This window comes from Gadus macrocephalus, chromosome 15, assembly GCF_031168955.1.
Source record: "Gadus macrocephalus chromosome 15, ASM3116895v1".
Taxonomy (NCBI): Eukaryota; Metazoa; Chordata; class Actinopteri; order Gadiformes; family Gadidae; genus Gadus; species Gadus macrocephalus.
Window position 1 is genome coordinate 18,492,683 of NC_082396.1, and position 20,397 is coordinate 18,513,079.

Consider the following 20,397-nt stretch of genomic DNA (forward strand, 5'->3'; position numbering starts at 1 on the left):
TTAATCTTCATGTGGGAAAAGGCTGACTTTCATAAGTAGAGCCAAATAATGCAGTTAAGGCACATTTCCTGTTAGAATACTTTTCCTTAAGTTTGAAAATTGACAGCCTTATCATCTTGTACTATATAAATATTCAACCCTGTAGATGTGTTCAGGTGATGTGCTGCATTTTGAATAAACCTCATCTATCCTACATATGTAGCGATTGGCTTGAGTAAAGCAAAGTCTTGAAACAGTTTGTCAAATACCAAATAAGAAACATGGGGAATTTGATTTGTGTAGGGAAAAGTCTTGTGCCAGAGCCAAAGATTGATCGTGTTGAAAGTCTTAAACTCGTTGATTAAGAAAACAAGGTTTGCCCAAAATTTAAAATAAAATTGAAATTAATCCCACACATTAAATGTACAATCTTTATTTTTTTTCTAGCTTGTAATTCATGAGCACGCTTATTTACAATGTTGGGCTGGTCAAAAGTGACATGTGATTTGTTCCACTACATGCCATGAATAACGTTTAGTTTCCAAAACTGCACTTCAATTAATCAAGGATTCGAAAAGAAATTAAATAGCAAACATTTTCAAGAATCAGTTTGACATTTCCAATTATTTTTAAAGCTTTATTCCTATTTTCAAAAATAGAATTCAAACCAAGTGTGTTCATTACATCCTGGGAGTGGCTTGTTAACAAGTAGCAAAGCACATCCACTACATAACTCAAGTCACCTTCAATTGTCCAATTAAAATCAATAAAAGCTACAGTCAAGAGCGATTATTTGATAAGCTGGCTGGCCTTTGTACACCCCAATCAGTCCAACTTTTGCAATAAAGCCAAGTTGTGTAATGGTTTGGGAGACATGGGTCAGGAGACCAGCTGCTGGGAAACAAAGACAGGGCCGAGACGGGATGTCATCATACAATCAGGCTTTATTGGAGTCTCTGAATTTAAAATTACTGGAACATTGTCAAGTGCATGTGGTGGCACTCCCTACTAACTTCCTGTTTGTACCCGGTCAGTCCAATTGTTATCCTCAATTAAGTCAGTCCGTCTAGTGATACAATGTGGTCGTTGTGCACCTGTCCCCGTCAGTCAGTCCCATGCGATCGGAACTTCTCCCTCCTCCTCCACCATGCATCCATCTCTTCTTCCCATGAGCCGACCCCCAAACATCTGTCCACACCTGTCCTGTTTCCCTTCCCCGTTAGTCTTCGAGCTCCAATGTGTTCAGCTCCTCGTCCAGATCTTCCAGGTCTTCCCCTGTGAACAGGTTCTCGTCCACGGGCACCTCCTCTTCCTCGTCGCACTCTTCCTCATCGTCGCCTTCAGCCAGCCCATTGGCCTCTGCTCCTCCACACGCGCCGTTCAGGTGGGCCTCTGTAGGCAGGGAGGGACACCAATGAGGACATTTTCACAGCCCTTTCAAACTGCATAATTCAATCAAACATACATACCCATACAATTCATGGGATCCAACCAAACCACAATAACAGCCCCTTTACGTGTTCTTGTGTATATTTCACTGTGAATAAATACCTTCCAAACATATCTGTTAATACTTGCAACAGTGGCAGTGGCTTCGGTAAGTGAACCACCGAATACATCTCCACCAGGAGGATGAACAGTGAGACAATAAATCAGAGGTCATTCGATTAGTCTCACCGTCGTCAGTGGCCGCAGGTTTAGTCTTATGCCTGGTTGTGAAGCGGTCCATGGTTGCCACGGTGATGCCAATACAGTTATCCACCTCAGTCGGAACGAAGCGGGATAGGTCTATGTCCTTGAATTCTGTAGCATCCACCTTGTATAGAACCCATTTTTATCAAAACAAATGTTACAAACACCTGACATCGCTATATGTGTTCAATGTTATGCATGTGGAATCAATGATAGTTTGAATTGCGATACAACTTTGCCCTCAGGTTCAGAATATATAAAGTTACAACTGGGCAACAGAAATTATCACATTTCATCAAAACCTTTGATAATAAAGTGATTATGCCCATTAGGAATTGTGTATTTGATTTGAAGTGTAATCCCATATTTCCTGTAAAAAGCCTTAATCATGCTTCTACTGTGTTGAAGAAAACTAAAGAACATTTGATCATATGTATAACACAAAGCATCCTCCAGAGCAGAAACGGATTACACGTGCAGTATGACCAGCAATCAAAACCAAAGTTGACCATCATACATTGGATACAACTAAAGCCCAGTCTTGGCCCTGAGATACACAGCAGAAGACAGCAATTGTGCAGAGTGCCTCTTCCATGGCTGACGGTTTTATAATTACCTGTCCCTCTTCCTCATTGTCATCGTCCTCTTCATCCTCACTGTCGTTGGCGTATCGGGTATCGTCTGCTTCCTCATCATCGTCATCAACCAGCTCGGGGCGGAATTCAAACACTTCACGTCCGCTCACCTGAAGCATAACATTATCATTATTAAATACTTTTTCGACCCTTTATCTGATTTGTATTGTTGTTCCTTATTGATCAGACGGTGTCGTACCCCTAGCGACCTCCCGGCCTTAAAGTCAGCCCTCTTCTTCTCCATGTCCTCCATGTCTCTCTCCACCTGTGAAGTCAAACAGAACACTAATGAGTCGGAACTCAAACATTACAATGTAGAAAACAATGTTTATTGAATCACACATTGACTTTGCATAGAATTTGTAATTATGACGGGAGAGGTTAGTGTGGATACAAGTTAGAAGCAACCCAATTCCAGAAATACATAACGGGGATGAAAGAAGCCTTCCAACCTTATCCTGCCTCTTCCTTTTCTTCCAGGCCAGGAACGTGTCCAAGGTGATACGGGTGACATTAGGACCCAGTGCTGCACGCTAGATCATGTTCAATTAGAATAATTGCATGTTTCCATTACCCATTGACATTAACTGATGACTTGTCTTCATTTGTGTTCTATGCTGAAGGCTACAAATAACCACTGGCCAGCCTCACCTCGTTCTCAATCAGCTCTTCCAGCGAGATCTTTTCCTCCTCCTCCTCGTCCTTCTTCTTGTCCTTCTTCAGCACAAAGCCAGCCGGCAGAGCGTGCCGGTATATACAGCTCTCCCCCCCTGGACACGACCAGAACCAGCCATACTTGTTGCCTTCTATGGCGTCCAGGAAGTGCTTGCAAACCTGCAAAGTAATAAGGGAACAAAAAATTAAGGTTTGTTTTATAAATGGCTAGACAGTAACTGCCAACTGTTTGATTTTTGTTTTGAAATTATTGGTCCTTTGATTTATTTTCATCCAGTCATGCATAGGGTTTGGTATTGTTTGGGTTTTATCCGATACTAGTGCCTACTTTTTAACTATTGCTGGTCGCTGCAGCTAGAGGGCATTGTTCTGGAAACGACTGAACCCTGACTGTGTTTTAAACTATTCCGGTGCTTAAATGGTTCTCGAACCGGTAATTAAAAAAATGAAAACCACACACACATGCATACAAGCACGACTTGTTACGAGTTTCACATTAAGCAGAAAGTCAGCGGACACAGAGTTGAAGTTTAGGACATAGCACACGTTGTCACACACACTTTTGAATGGCAATGGGGTTTGCTAGCCTACTTGATATACAAAATTTACGGTTGGCATTAAATTACTCGACTTGAAAGAGCAAAGGCTGCTGTGACTGTAAAAAATTTAAATAATTACAAATAATAATACTTACTCGCTGAAAGCAGGCAAGCACTCAGTTATGCTGCTCGCATTTACACTTGCGTGCATGGCGGGGTTTAAAACATTACTGCCAGTCATATTAAGTAATATAACGCAGGTGCGCAAGGCAGCCACAGGAGACGCGAACATTGTTTTCAACCGCTCGGAACCGCGCCGTATTAATTCCCATGTTTTGAAAAGAAAAGAAAGTATTTGAAGCGAATAAGCATCTGTTTTTGATTTGTTTATTTGGTTTTAAACAGATAGTTTTGGATGCATGCATCGGCTTTGAGTGTCCTTGTTTGTTACTTTGAAATCATGTACGCTCGCAACACACACACACGTTCCTTCATTCACGCACGCACCCACTACAACCTGCCGATCTTCAATCAAAACAACATTAAGTAAGTGATGCCGCAGCGTGTTTAAGTCCATCCCGAGGCGCCCATAGTCTTTATATGTTTGAAAGCCGTGACACTCTTTTACCAGTTGGCCTGAAATACCACGCCTCGCAGTCATGGACCTATGAAGAAAGTCGCAGTCGTACCATGCATGTTTAGAAGCGCAACATTGAAAAGGGTCCCGTCTGAAACAGTGTTGCGCCGCGTCCAAATGTTGTTTAATCAAATACACTGGTATGGCGGTATAGAAAAAAATTCATATCATAACGAAAATACACACCGTTATTCGGTGTGAACCGGTATACCGCACTAACGCAAGTTGACACGGCAACACTGACTGTAGAAACACTTCTGTGTTTCCCGTTCATAGGATTTATTGGATGAATCTGGATAAATATGCCCCCGCTTAAGTAGATTAGTTATATTTATATGCAAAGTACCTCAAAGTAACATGCAGCGGAGTGTGTCATTTCTAGGGCTGCAACAACAAATCGATAAAATCGATAAAAATCGATTACTAAAAGCGTTGCCAACAAATTTGGTCATCGATTCATTGAGTCGCGCGATTAATACGTCGCGCGATTAATACGTCACTCGTAGACGCGGCACTGTTTACGGACAGCCGCCGACAGGTTGGTTCATGGTTCATGCACGCCCACAGCGAGCTTTAGTGTGAGCGACCACAGCTTGTATTTTGGTCATATCTTAACACTGGACTGTTAGGCCTATATAAAAGGGTTGTACCTTCACTGGCTTTGGGTTAAAAGTACTGGGTTACTCAGTAACCCAGTACTATCAAAACGCTATAAACTTGGAACGATAGGTGCATGTGTTATGGTAAAAACGAAATCGCTATTTTAAACCACTTAAAAGGCTAGAAGTAGCCCGCCACTTCTAAGTGTACAGATTGTTTATTAAATAGGCCATTTTATACACACAATACCATTAGTAGTTCACCCATCGACGCCATCTTGTTTTTAAGACTCGATAAGTAGATTGTGACATCCGTCAACAGCACACAATTTCTGTGTTCGCCAATCTACTTATCGAGTCTTAAAAACAAGATGGCATTGACGGATGAACTACTGATCACTAGGGTTGGGTATCGTTTGGGTTTTATCCGATACCGGTGCCTACTCGGTACTTTTCAAACGGTTCCAGTGCTAAAACGGTTCTCGAACCGGTACTTAAAAAAACGAAACTGCACACACTTGCATACATGCACGACTTGTTATGAGTAATAATAATAATATTAATTACTTGCTGAAAGCAGGCAGGCACGCATCATGGCGCAACATTATTGCCAAAGTCATATTAAGTAACATAACTCAGGTGCGCAAGGCAGCCACAGGAGACGCCAACATTGTTTTCAACCGCTCGGTACCGCGCTGTATTAATTCCCAACTTTTGAAAAGAAAAAGTATTTGAAGCGAATAACGACCGTTTTTGATTTGTTTATTTGGTTTTGAACAGAAAGTTTTGGATGCATGCATCGGCTTTGAGTTTGTTACTTTAAAATTACATTCGCTCGCAACACACACACACACACACACACACACACACACGTTCATTCACGTTCACCCACTACAACCTGCCGATCTTCAATCAAAACAACATCAAGTAAGTGATGCCACAGCGCGTTGACAAGTCCGTCCCGAGTCTCGAGGAGCCCATAAGCTTTATGGTTTGTTTGAAAGCCGTGACACACTCTTTTACCAGTTGGCCTGAAATACCACGCCTCGCAGTCATGGACCTATAAAGAAAGTCGTAGTCGTACCATGCTTGTTTAGCGCAACATTGAAAAGGGTCCCGTCTGAAACAGTGTCGTGCAGCGCTGTGTTCCGAACGTTGTGTAATCAAATACACCGGTATGGCGGTATATAACAAAAGCATTTCCTAACGAAAATACACACCGTTATTCAGTCTGAACCGGTATAGCGCCCAGCACTAACGCAAGTTGACGCCGCAACACCATGGGGGCGGGGCAGGGGGCGTTAAAAAACGCCAGGCACCGTTATGAGGAACCAAAATGTGCGTTCTTATTCGATCTCGTTACAACCGTTTACGTCGGAACCGGTTCCCTACTGGAACCGAGTTTCGGTGCTCAACCCTACTGATCACATGCCCCCCATCGTTCCAAGTTTATAGCGTTTTGGTAGAATCGGCTAAAAAGAGCCAACTTAAGAATGCGTCTATACAAGCTTTTTTGCCCCCAAACGAACATTCCAACTCGTTATCATACTAAACATATCCCAGATGCATTTTACACCGGATTTCTCCTTTAACGCCACATTATTCTACCCCTACTGGGCCCACTTACGATCTGTGTCTTGGCAGAGTTCTTCTTCTCAGCCTCCCCGTGCTTTTTGTTGACCACCTCCTCCAGTTTGGTCTCATCCCATTTGTCCATGGTGTCTTAAGAGAGAGTAAATGTTATCAACACACTTAACTGGGAGAGCCTTTAAAATCCTGATGAATAACGAGAAAAGGATTATGAGTAGGATCTGCACTGACCTTTCTCGAGGTCATCGTCCCTCTCGTCGACGTAGAGACTCCTCTTTTCACACTTCCTCTCCAGCGTGAGGTCGTGGCTGAACTTACATTTATCCCCCTTGGTGCACTGGCCCTGCTTGAAGAACGCACAGAGCACCGACTTGGGGTCCACACCTGCAGAAAGCAACACAATGAGGAGGATCTTCTCACCTATCAAGCTACACCATGTCAACAGCGTTTCACAACGAAATGTCAATTTCAATTCTCTTGTTTGAGGATTCTGTGATGATGGCATGAGGCGCTACTACATGAGCTTGTGTTATCCAGAATTCTTCCTTCCTGTGGGGAAAATGTACTTTTGCAGCAGAGGGAAAAGGGTGTACTTTGATGACCACAGCTCCGTTGATGATTCAACACATTTAAAACATGATTAAATTCGTTGACCAGCATGGTAAAATGTATTTTAGCTCTATTACCCATTTATTAGACTATGTTTCATCTAAACAACACAAATACAATCATGTCTTTGCATCTGCAAAGCCCTTTTTCACTTTATAGTGTAGGAGTCAGACAGACAGATTACATTATATAGAGAGCACATTACTGTTACCTTTTGCGACTTTCTGTTGAGCGACCACTGGTTTGAAGAGCTCGTTCAGTTCATCAAGCTCTTTTTTCTTATCTGCCTTCTTACTGCCCTTTTCTCCTTCAGGCTTTTGAGACACACAAAGTACTTTAAAATCTGGCATTTTACTTAATTTAGGTCATGATCAGAAAGTCCAATTATCTACTACTGTGGACTTGTGGACAAATAATCTGCACAAATATACGGTAAATGTGTTTGGAGCCCAAGAATTAACTTAATAAAATTTGCTTGCTCAACCAGAAGGGAACCTCTTGTACTCACCTTGAGACCTGTCGGTCCAGATTTGACCTGATGTACGACAGTCTTGATGAACTTCTGCTGTTTTGCACCCTTCTTGTTCTTTAAACCAAATGTCTTGTCCTGTAATAAAAAATAATAATAATTAAAAGTCCAGATTTTAGCACCAAACAAGATCCCCCTTTATCCTAAATTCTGTCAGACAAATAAGTTCTTATCAATGTACCAAGGTGATCCCATAAAATGGATAACTTGACCTTGGCAGTTTGGCTACAATAATTTAATACGTCTTCTCAAACAGGCCTATAGGCTTTATTGCGAAGTCACATCACAATGTCTGCTTAAATTTTGAAGTATAGAAGCATTCGAATGTTAGTTATAATATTAACTATATACTAATAGCTTTTTTGGTCATGGTTTACTCAATCATGACGATATTTGCCATTAGTGGAGGATTGTGGTTTAAAACTGCCACAGAGCTCCCCGTGAGAGACGTAGCAAAATAAAATTTTCAGTCGCCTCGGTTATAGTAGCCTCGGAACCAGACCAAGCTCATGCTTTATTTTCTCTGGCATATGCGTCTGACCCCCTTACGATTTGAATGAATGAGATCCGAAGATTTGAGTCCGAAAAAGATCAGAACTTTGCGTCACTAATATCCACACGTTATGTGTTTCTTTTAATAGGTAAAGTAACCCTGCAATCAACACGTTGTCTGCGCGTAGACAATGCAGAGTTCAGCAAAATCAGGTCTTCTTTTCACTGTTTGGCTTTTGCCTGCATTACATTGATGCTCTGCCATAACCGAATCGGGCTCGGGTGATATTCAGGCTACCAGGTAGAGTGCACTGTAGCCCATTCAAATAATTTAGAGATAACGTGCAGATTTCATTTACACATTCCATCTACTGGTCAAATTATACCTATATTTTCTTTCGTTGACTACAGTTGTGTCAACCGTTTTAATGCTCGAATCGGTTTAAGGTCTATCCAACTCTTATCCAGATGCATATTGGTCTGTGCCCATTGAAAAATCGAAGATTGTCTCACAGGTGTCAATTAACGAATAGTTAGACTAAGGTAACAATATAAATATGTTTATTTTGGAACTTAAACTAGTAGAAATCTCTTCAGTCCTATTAAAATGTGTTTTTTGAGTATTGCCAAACAAGGACCAAAGATGCATTCTGATGAGCAGGCCATTTTCGCCAGGGTAGAGGGTTGGGGGTAGGGGGGGATACATGAAAAACGAAATATCTACAGGTGTCCCATCAATGACCTGGCCTGGTCATTGTTAGTAGACATGATTATTGTGGCTATTAATTCCATCCGAATTTTTTTTCTCAGGGATTTATTTCACACAAAAGGTTCTCCTTGCTTTACCTGCCTTTCGTCTAATTTAACTTATTAATGAGTTGTCAAGTTTACGTTGTGACAGGCTTATGAGTGCACGGATTTATTTAGCCGTTTACATCAATGTATACCGTTGTGGTTGACCCAACAGAGAGGAATGCTTATCAAATAGGTAGGCATCGGTAGAAGAGAATAAATAAGATCGAAACTTAACTTAAGATCAAACTATCACGGTATGATAAAATGCTGAACCAGCAACCGTGAAAAGTTGTGAAGCATCATCGATCGCCTTTGCGAAGCACAACAAAGTAACGGTAGCCGTTGCCATTATTTTACGATAGCTTTAGGGGATTGGATTTAAATCAGAATCCACGACACCGGTGCTGATCAAACCCAGTAAGGCCCTTGAAGCCACCTGGCCCGGCTGTTTATAGCACTCAGGCCTACATAGTAACACATGACGCCATATAACCAACACAATGTAATTTGGCCTGCTTACTTCCCCTCACCGGTGTCTTAGAGTGTTAGGTTAGTTAACACACACATTACTGGGCCCTGCAATCAACCGGGCCAGCGTCCGGAGAGCCACGAGCTAACGGCTAAAGTTAGCTCACTTAATTGACCATGGCCATAGAGAGGGCTTTCACATCTTAACACGGAACACAACCGAATGATGGGCCTGGAGATTAACAAGACATGTAAAGGACGGACAGACGGCTGTTAAAACATGTGCGAGTGAGTCCATTAGCTGTAATGCTAGCAGCCCATATGGGGAGCGGGATAGCTCCAGCCCGTCCTGTACCCTCTCCACCGCTGCTAGCAGCAACGTGCTACACACTGGGCTTTACCTCGATTATCTTTTCCTTTTTCTTCTCTTGGGTCTTTTTATTCGCGCCCGCCGGGGCGGGTTTCTTTGGGGGCATGGTTGACCAGAGGGGCTGATTAGAAGGCTAAGCTATATGTGATATTTTAATCAATGTGTCGTTTATTTTCTGTGAAGCCAGCTCCACTCGGCAGGGCCAATTCGCTAGCACCACCACTCGTCGTCCGGGACCGCCGAGGCCACATGTGACTACAGTAAGCCTGCTGCTGTTGTGTGACGTCATCACGTTTTTTTTTTAGCTGCCGCCGCCTAGTCTCACGGACGTCATATTTAGCGGTCTTCGTGCGGTGTGATCCAGATGCCAGCCTTCCGAGTTGTAATTGTGTCATTTCCGGTCTCGGAGCACTAGCGTTCCCGTTCGACTTTGTGATTTTGTCATGAAATTGGCTAGTCGTTGTTTATTGTTAGCTACATTAGCCTCTTTAGCAAACCAGCTCGAAAACAAACAACATACTACAAACTACATTGTATTGCACGCACAGCAAGACCTGCAATGCATAAATTGGTGACCGGAATAAAGTAGCAATCTAATCAAGTATGTAAGAGCCTTTAAGAACGACATTAAAATGACGTGGTACAAATACAAAGAAAATAAATCTCTTCACGGGCGCAGACATTTTTTGAGAGCGTCATCACTGCTCTCGGTACAGAATTTCCAGAGATGAAGAGAAAAAGGGGGCGTGCCTCCGTGAAATGCCTCAAGAAAACTGGGAGATTAACCGACTTCCAACCCGGAGGGTTGGCGTCCGAGGAATCTGGAACACACCATATTTATCGGTCGACAATATTGATCCGTGCTGTAGTAGTGGTGTAAAATACACACAATGTACCCCTGAAATATACAATAAAAACTTTAAAATACAGTATCAAAATATGCTCCACATTTTCTTATGGGGACATGGAGTGAACATGGAGCAGGCCTAGTGGTGTAAAATAACGTGATTCTGTGGGGGCAGCATCGCTTGATAGAGGCTGGTTGATTGGTCCGCAGATCAAATACGCTACCCAACACATGAGGTAGCATTTTTTGATAGGGTAAAAATAAAAATGCTACTTTATGGGTTTGGTAGCGTGTGGTACAGTATGGGTATTATACACCACGTTGCTGCATGCGCATGCGCAGAACCACTAGGTAGCACGATTTGACTGAGGATTGGCAGAACACCGGTGCGACGCACGAGGTTACACTATACCGATATAGCCCCTATTAGATTAGATAGTTTAACATCAACTCTACACTGGGACAATATGAAACCAAGAAGTCTTACTTTAGAGACCATGGTCACCCAATTAACCTCCCACAACGGGAATAGTTCAATCTTTTCTGAAAGAATTTGCAGCCCCTCTGGGTTTTGTGTTGTAGTAGAACTGAATCTCCACCAGGTCGCACTAAGTGCAAGTAGAGCTGAGGAAAGCTGACGATACCGTTTGAGCACCTTTATTACTACAGGTTTATTTATTACTACATATTACTACAGGTGCCATTACTGGTAATAGCTTTGTGGTATAATTCGCATTGCTGGATGTTTAAATAATGATAACACCAATAAGAACCCAATAATTATACATTGTGACAAATATTAATGAATAATAACATAAACATGCATATAAATTCTTATCTAGTTATGTATTATTCATTTATTATGAACAATAACAAAAATAATAGTAGTAATGAAGATATTAGTAATAATAATAACGATGATATAGTATACGTGAATATTTATAAACTCATACGATACCAATATCCATATATAGTCAGAAAATATCTGCTTTGACTTCGGACTGGATAAAAACTCTGTAAAAGCTTTTATCCAAACCTCAGTGCTTTTATTTGTTATCTGGTCATGAACTGTTGGATGTGTGTGTTGCACAGTAACCCTGCAGCTCAGGAAAACACAAAATGGGTGCGACGCCTGTCTCTATTGGGTGCTCACTTGCACTCACTTGACTTCAGTATAAATTTGCTGTTATGAGCCTTGATTCTAAGGGCAATAGACAGCATTTACCCGCTTTGTAACAAAAATATCGCTGTCATTGTCAATCCTGCAATTTCCCCCCTAAGTAGCATTAACATTAACGGTGCCACAATTATTAACGCTGCCTATCGGTCTGTTTAATTTTCTTGTTGCATTTGACAAATTGTGACACGTTCGTCATGCATTGCACCCACTGCCTAACCTAGCTGCTTTCTGTTTGGACGTTGTGTCCATAGCAACCCAGCTGGATGACTGTAGACAATGTTTAAAAACTATAAAAAGGGTTGCTGTTGCCAAGTGAGATAAAAAAGAAAACTTTTTGGCTGTCTCAGTTTCTCTCTAATGTCTCCTCTCCATTCTTCTACTGCACTTCACTTCTGTGTGTGTGTGTGTGTGTGTGTGTGTGTGTGTGTGTGTGTGTGTGTGTGTGTGTGTGTGTGTGTGTGTGTGTGTGTGTGTGTGTGTGTGTGTGTGTGTGTGTGCGTGCGTGCGTGCGTGCGTGTGCATGTGTGTGTATGTGTGGTTGTGTGCATGACTGTGTGTGTGCCTGTGTGGGTGAGTGTGTGTCTGTGTGTGTGCTTGCCTTGGTTTGTATGTGTGTGTGTGCATGCAGTGTTTGTGCATTCCTGTGTGTGTATGCCTGTGTGGGTATGTGTGTGCGTGAGCGTGTGTGTGTGTGTGTGTTTTTTGTGTGTGCCTGCCTGGGTTTGTATGTGTGTGTGTCGGTGTGTGTGTGCATGCAGAGTGTGTTTGTGTGTTTGCAAGCCTGTTTGTTTATGCCTGTTTGTGTGTTTGCATGCGTGTGTCTGTGTGCGTGTGTTTGTGTGCAAGCCTATGTGTGTATGCATGTGTGGGTGTGTGTGTGCGCGTGATTGTGTGTGTGTGCCTGCCTGTGTGTGTGTGTGTGTGTGTCTGCATGCGGTGTGTGTGTGTAAGAAAGCAGTGTAATAAATCATTGTATTATTCTATAGCAGGCGAAACCCTTTATTCCAGTAACAACCTTCTTCATATTCATGCAAACATCGATCTGCTCGCTGCCCTGCCACACATAGAGGGCATCAATGTCACGCACATAAAGAATGCACACACACAAACACACACACACATCAAAACACACACGCCAACACATGCACATATAACGCACATTTAAGATGACTGCTATATCTATACCTACATGAAGATAGGTACACACACATACAGAGAGACCTACACACGCCTACCCCCACACACAGGCACATATAAACACTAGCTATACCTATGTCTATATATGATATATAGATATAGCTAGTGTTAAATTAGACACATCTCCCAAAGCACACACGCCAACCCACATGCACTCGCACACAAACACACACAAACACGCCAACCCACATTCACGCACACACACACACAGACACACACAGACACACGCACATCCACACACACACACACACACACACACACACACACACACACACACACACACACACACACACACACGCGCGCGCAGACACACACACACACAGATACAGGTATGCACCAACACACAGATACAAATCTTCCAAAACATTCTTCCACCTATACCACTCACACGGACACTCAGATGGAGTAGAAACAGTTCAACACACTCTAATGGCTGCCTCAACCTCACATATGTGAGCAGTTCTTGTCCAGATGCTATCTGCTAACAACGGTCCGAAACCATCCCTAGGCTGTCTGGCATTGGCCCTGGCTCACTCCGATCCAAGGACAAACTCCAGAATGTTGTCAGCACAGCTGACTGCTGAGTAGGTCATTGGCTGTCAGCTGGGCCTATCAAGCGGCTGCATGAGATCAGGATAAAGAAAAGGGCACAGACAATCCCCCACCAGGGAGCTATATGTTCCAGGAGCTGTCCTATACAGAACCATTAGCAGGCACGTGGCCCACGAGGCCAGCCCCCCTCACACTGGATGTAAACACATGTTAGCCTGCCTGTCTGTCTGTCTGTCCATCTGTGTCTCTGTCTGTCTGTCCGTGTGTCTTTCTGTCCGTCAGTCTGTCTGTTTGTCTCTCTGTCTCTCCGTCTGTGTGACTGTCTTTCTTTCTTTTTGTCTGTCAGTCTGTCTGTCTGTTTATTGGACTGTCAGTCCGTAATAAGACATAATCTGATGTCCTTTTGCATGGGGATCCTTGGAAGTATAAGAGCATTTGTTCATTGGGTAAAGTGTGACATTCTTGGATGCAGAGTATCCTATTGAATGAATCAGTCTAACTGTCTGTTGACTCTAGCGGGATCATTATCAGATGGAGAGATAGAGACACGTAGTCAATAGAAAAAGTTTCTTGCAAATATCTTTCTTCGTATAGATATGTTTTGTCAAATCATATCTTTAAATTATGTCAAATCATCATTAACCAAGATGTAATTGTTAGTGTGATTTTACAATAATATACATTTTGTAGATATTTCATAAAAAAAATGGGATTACTTACTTTTAACTCAAATGCACAAAATGTTTAGGCCTACATTGAGTATTTAAATAATATTTTGTTGTCAAATTGTTATCATATGATCATACATAAACAACATTCAGCCTACAACAAGCTTGAGCATTGTTGCATCGCTTTTGTTTTTTTATGGCGGCATACCTCTGTCAAAAAGGTTCACCGTCATCCGGGAAGATTAGGCTAAAATCACCTTTAAAAATTAGCACTAGATACTTGATATCTATTGCTCATCATATCCAGGTTTTAACCCACCCTTATGAATTGGAGGTCACATCATGAATGAAAAATGCAAGCTGATTATGCCAATGATTTAAAGTAGGACACCAAAAGATCACAGTTTTCAAAATGTTGGAAGCCAAATAATTAAGTTTTGAAAGGAAATAAAAAATGCTTGTAGATGTTGCAAGGAAGATGGATGGGTTGAATTTTAAGAAGGTTAATTCTGAATGGAGCTTAGTGTTCATTCAGAGGGTTCTGTTATCGTAGACATGTGAGCCTATTTGATCTCAGAGTTAAAAATACACTCCTGGTGGTTCAAGAAGATCACAGCCATAAGCACAAACACAATCACACAAATACATAACTATGCTTAGACACACATGGACAAGAGCACAAACAGACGAACACACACCAGATCTACAATAACCGTCTCAGCTATTATACTTCTATAAACTCTCTCTCATACAAAAACGATGTCACAGTCTCCATCAAAATGTTCACTCCCTCTTACACACACACACACACACACACACACACACACACACACACACACACACACACACACACACACACACACACACACACACACACACACACACACACACACACACACAAACACTCCTACACACACACACACATGCCACACATAAACAGGCCCACATGAGCACACAGGCCACACACACACATGCGACACATGAACAGGCCCACATGAGCACACAGACACACAAATACACACACACACACACACACACACAGACACACACACACACACACGCACACACACACACACACACACACACACACACACACACACAAACACACACACACACACACAAACTCAAACATACTAACAAATAACACAATGATGTAAAATATAAAAAACAAATGTATAGGCCAAGTGTCTCTCTCTCTCTCTCTCTCTCTCTCTCTCTCTCTCTCTCTCTCTCTCTCTCTCTCTCTCTCTCTCTCTCTCTCTCTCTCTCTCTCTCTATCTCTGTCTTACTCTGTCTCTCGCTCTGTCTCTCGCTTATCCTCCCTTTCTCTCTCTCTCCACCCTTCTCTCATGAATTAAAGAGCAGAGCAGGTCCAGGGGGAAGAAATTATTCAGGCAGATCTTCTCCCTGACAGGGAAGAAGGAGGGGAAGAGAGGAGGAGTGTGAAAGAGAGCAGGGGAGGGGAATAGAAGAGAAGCAGGGTGGGGGAGATGAGAGAGGGGAATGATGAGAGAGGAAAAGATGAATGGGACAAAGAGTGAAAAAATGGCATGGAGAGACGAGAGAAAGATGGGGTGAGAGGAAAGAAAAGAGAGAGAGGAGGAGAGAAAATAAGAAAGTCGGTCAATAAGGAATATACTAGTTTGACATAGAGAGACGATCAAAACCCATTGAACACAGCCTGACCGTGTGTGTGTGTGTGTGTGTGTGTGTGTGTGCGTGTGTTTGTGCGTGTGTGTGTGCGTGTGTGTGCGTGTGTTTGTGTGTTTGTGTGTGTGTGCGTGTGCGTGTGTGTGTGTGTGTGTGTGTGTGTGTGTGTGTGTGTGTGTGTGTGTGTGGGTGTGGGTGGGTGTGCATGCCTGCATGCGTGGGTGCATGCCTGTATGTATCTATGCATGCATGTTTGTCTGTTTTTCCTTTGAACAAAAAGAATTGGGTGAACCTGCACACATGTGCTGCCCCAAAATAACAACTCTGCTCCACATCAGAGGTAGCGGCTGTGATCTGGTAGGCAGTATAGAATGCACCATACAATCTACAATGTTACTGTTTCATTCAGTAAAAGTAAAGTCAATGTTACAGGGCTGAACCCAAATGATTGGGATAGCATCAGAGTGGGGTCACAAGAGAGAAAGCATCCGAAGCCATTCTTACAATCCCCTCTCGACGGGTTGAAAAGCAGCACGCCTCAGTCTCCAGCTGTCAATTACCAGCCTATACGTTGCCTCTTGCAACTTTCTCTGTGAAACTTCCAGGTTACCTGTGTGTGCACGATAAGGGGCAGCACAGCGGGGAGGGGGTATGGAGGGTGAAGAAAGGGTCTGCAGGGCTTGTTGGTTCTCACCTGTTTTCCCCCAGTGGGTTTAATCTCTCCGTTACCTTGGACGTTCCCTCACAGCGTCATTAGCACAGGACTGATAGCATGCACTTCATTGGTTGATTCCGTGCTTAATCGCTTCTGCTTTAATGATTTTTTTTTAAGAAAGGTTGCTCTGTATGTTTGAGTTATAAATATGGTTTATGGTACATGAACCAACATGTATGTCTGCAGGTGTTATCAGTATTGCAATGTGTCAGGTGTGCTCCTAAAGTCGCTTTTGTCTAATACAGACAAGACTCTGGTATCTTATTACTTATCTTTCTGTTCTCATCCCCTATCTCATTACCTGCAGTATTATTCAGTAGTGCCCCCCAACCCCAACACACAAACACATACAAATTTTCTGACAGCCCCCCCCCCCCCTTCCAACACTTACACACATGTGTACTGGCCAACAAAAGCACACACACTGAAAGGTAGTATCTTCATGGTCCCTAAGTAGTCCGTGAAGTGTTAGTGTTTGTGTGTGTTTGTTTGTATGTGAGTGTGTGTGTGTGTGTGTGTGTGTGTGTGTGTGTGTGTGTGTGTGTGTGTGTGTGTGTGTGTGTGTGTGTGTGTGTGTGTGTGTGTGTGTGTGTGTGTGTGTGTGTGTGTGTGTGTGTGTGTGTGTGTGACAAGTGCTGACAGTCCAGGAGCCTGGCCTCGTACAAGGTCAGCATCTGTGAGCTTTATCAGCGCCTGGAAGTCTGTGTATACACCTGTGTGTGTGTGTGTGTGTGTGTGTGTGTGTGTGTGTGTGTGTGTGTGTGTGTGTGTGTGTGTGTGTGTGTGTGTGTGTGTGTGTGTGTGTGTGTGTGTGTGTGTGTGTGTGTGTGTGTGTGTGTGTGTGTGTGTGTGTTCATGTGTCTATGTGTGTGGGGATGTGTGCATGTCCATGTGCACGTGTGAGTATGAGAGAGAGAGAGAGAGAGAGAGAGAGAGAGAGAGAGAGAGAGAGAGAGAGAGAGAGAGAGAGAGAGAGAGAGAGAGAGAGAGAGAGAGAGAGAGAGAGAGAGAGAGAGAGAGAGAGAGAGAGAGAGAGAGAGAGAGAGAGAGAGAGAGAGAGAGAGAGAGAGAGAGAGACAGAGAGAGAGAGAGAGAGCGTAGTGTGTGGGGTTACAAACAATATACCACCTGTGCCCCCCCGCCATGTCGGCACCCAGCAGATGCTCTGAAAGTCAAAGTCAATCTCAGAAACACACTCACACACACACACACACACACACATACACGCACACTCATGCAAACACACATGCAAACGCACACGCACACACATACACACACATACACACACACACACTGACAAACACACACACGCACACGCACACACACTGGCACACACATACTTGCACTCATGAGCGTCATGCAGAGTTTAACAAAGTCGGCAGAGGTTAGCTGTAGTGGTATGAGTGGGATAAATATGATAGAATATGGGCCATAAATTCAGTTCATACAGAAAGGTGACAGCACCTAAAGGCTTACTGACACGGTTATGGCAGCATCCCAAAACACACACACACACACACACACACACACACACACACACACACACACACACACACACACACACACACACACACACACACACACACACACACACACACACACACACGCATACAGACACACACACACACACACTTGCGTGCACACACACGCACGTATAACAATATCTTAATCGCTTAGTTATAGTGTTTGAATAGAATCCAATGTTCATCTTATATATATATTGATGTGATTATAATCACCATCAAGTTACATTTGCCTTTCCTAATAGTTTGCTCACATATCGCTATTTTACTGTTGATTAATCTATTTTAATTTCCTCTAGTAGACATAAAGCTAAGAGTTCTGCTATTTATAGAAACACTTCCTGGCTTTAGGTCTTTTATTACAACCAATAACATTTTATTGCAAGTATAATCATTTTATTATACCAAGTCCTTTAATTTCATTACAAGTGATCACATTGATTGATCACATCTTTTAACATTTAAGGGCTTTTAGAAAGAGGTTAAGAAAGACAAACACATGTAAGCCAACAAACACACATACAAACACAATTATATGCATACATAAATACATAAAGGCAGACGTGTGTAGATCTAAACATATGAAGACACACACACACACACACACACACACACACACACACACACACACACACACACACACACACACACACACACACACACACACACACACACACACACACACACACACACACACACACACACACATAAACACTGGAATAAACATTCTTTACATTCTGTCAACTCCCACAAACTCATCCATTAATGTGGGGTAGGCTGCTTGCAGGAAAAGTCTAGCAAATACAAATATTGATTTGATTTTTATAACACGTTCAGTACAACACTAGACATGTAGAGGGAGTGTTCAGATCAGGCGTGAAAAGCCACAGCCTAAGGAGTATGTGTGTGCGTATGTATGTGTGTGTGTGTGTGTGTGTGTGTGTGTGTGTGTGTGTGTGTGTGTGTGTGTGTGTGTGTGTGTGTGTGTGTGTGTGTGTGTGTGTAAGGAGTATGTGTGTGCGTATGTATGTGTGTGTGTGTGTGTGTGTGTGTGTGTGTGTGTGTGTGTGTGTGTGTGTGTGTGTGTGTGTGTGTGTGTGTGTGTGTGTGTGTTTGTGTGTGTGTGTGTGTGTGTGTGTGTGTGTTTGTCTGTTAGGGTTGGGTTAGGGGAGGAGAGGCATTGGGGGGGATACTCTGACAGTAACTGCTGACAGCTAGGAGGCTATAATATAATTGACTCCCTCGGTGGAGTCCGCACTCCCACCCCCCCTCTCCCCTACCCCAGAAGGGTGGCTTTGGCTATTACGGGGCAATGTTCAGGGAAAAAAAGCAAAAAAACACAATCACATTAAATGCTCTCGCAGAGAAAACAGAAACTAGGAGGAGGAGGCGATGGAGGAAGTGGAGGAGATGGGAGGGGGGTTTATATTCCAAACGGCAGCGGCTTTAAGACATCTTGGCCCATGTGTCACAGTGACTGGATGATTTATGCCTCGTCTCCGGTGGTGTGTGTGTGTGTGTGGTGCAGCACCCCCCCCCACTCCCCCCCTGCTCTATCATCTCTCTACAACTGCCACTCAGTGTTAGGGAGTGAGAGGGGCTGCGTGTGACGGCAGGATAAATGAGTTAAATCAATGGTGCCATGGTGCATTTAGGATCTTTAAGACTTTCTGGAGTCGTAAAGGCTTGAACTCTCTCTCTCTCTCTCTCTCTCTCTCTCTCTCTCTCTCTCTCTCCCTCTCCCTCTCTCTCTCATCGATTTGGCCTGAGTGCGCCGTGCTGGCTTCGGTTTGCTGCCTTTTTGGAGTTGGCCGTGCGGTGAGTTTGCTCTGTTCTTGGATGGGAGGCGGGGGGGTTATTGTCAGACTAGCCGCTCTGTAAGTATAAGGAGTCCGACGGACGACAGGATGCTAAATGTGATGCAAATGACCTGACGTGATGTCTGATTTCACAACTTTGAAAAGTTTTTCCCTTAAATGGCTGCATCCATTTTATTGATGTCAGGGACAAGATTGTGTGTTTGTGTGTGTGTGTGTGTGTGTGTGTGTGTGTGTGTGTGTGTGTGTGTGTGTGTGTGTGTGTGTGTGTGTGTGTGTGTGTGTGTGTGTGTGTGTGTGTTTGTGTGCGTGTGTGTGTGTGGTGTGTGTGTGTGTGTGTGTGTGTGTGTGTGTGTGTGTGTGTGTGTGTGTGTGTGTGTGTGTGTGCGTGTGTGTGTTTGTGTGTGTGTGTGTGTGTGTGTGTGTGTGTGTCTGTGTGTGTGTGTGTGTTTGTGCGTGTGTTTGTATGCATGTGTGGGTGTGTGTCTGGGGGTGTGTGCGTTTGTGCTTGTGTGTTTGTGTTGTGGTGTACTGTAAATAGATTATGTAAAATTGAATCCCAAAACATTTGTTTAAATTCAATCCATTATTCCAATAAAATTTCCCCAACACCGATGTTAGTGTTACAAGCTGCTGAAA

The 20,397-nt window shown here is 43.2% G+C and overlaps 1 protein-coding gene across 1 annotated transcript; it reads right to left on the reverse strand.

The window, feature by feature from the left end:
* Positions 1 to 905: 905 nt before the first annotated feature.
* zc3h15 (zinc finger CCCH-type containing 15) lies at positions 906 to 9,895 on the reverse strand. The gene is made up of 11 exons (XM_060072556.1): positions 9,641 to 9,895; positions 7,464 to 7,562; positions 7,167 to 7,269; positions 6,578 to 6,730; positions 6,384 to 6,478; positions 2,958 to 3,140; positions 2,759 to 2,839; positions 2,506 to 2,571; positions 2,288 to 2,416; positions 1,657 to 1,795; positions 906 to 1,371 (listed from the first exon to the last, which is right to left on the reverse strand). Exons 1-11 carry the CDS (start codon positions 9,713 to 9,715, stop codon positions 1,199 to 1,201), a joined length of 1,296 nt encoding a protein of 431 aa, XP_059928539.1. The 5' UTR covers positions 9,716 to 9,895; the 3' UTR covers positions 906 to 1,198.
* Positions 9,896 to 20,397: the final 10,502 nt, after the last annotated feature.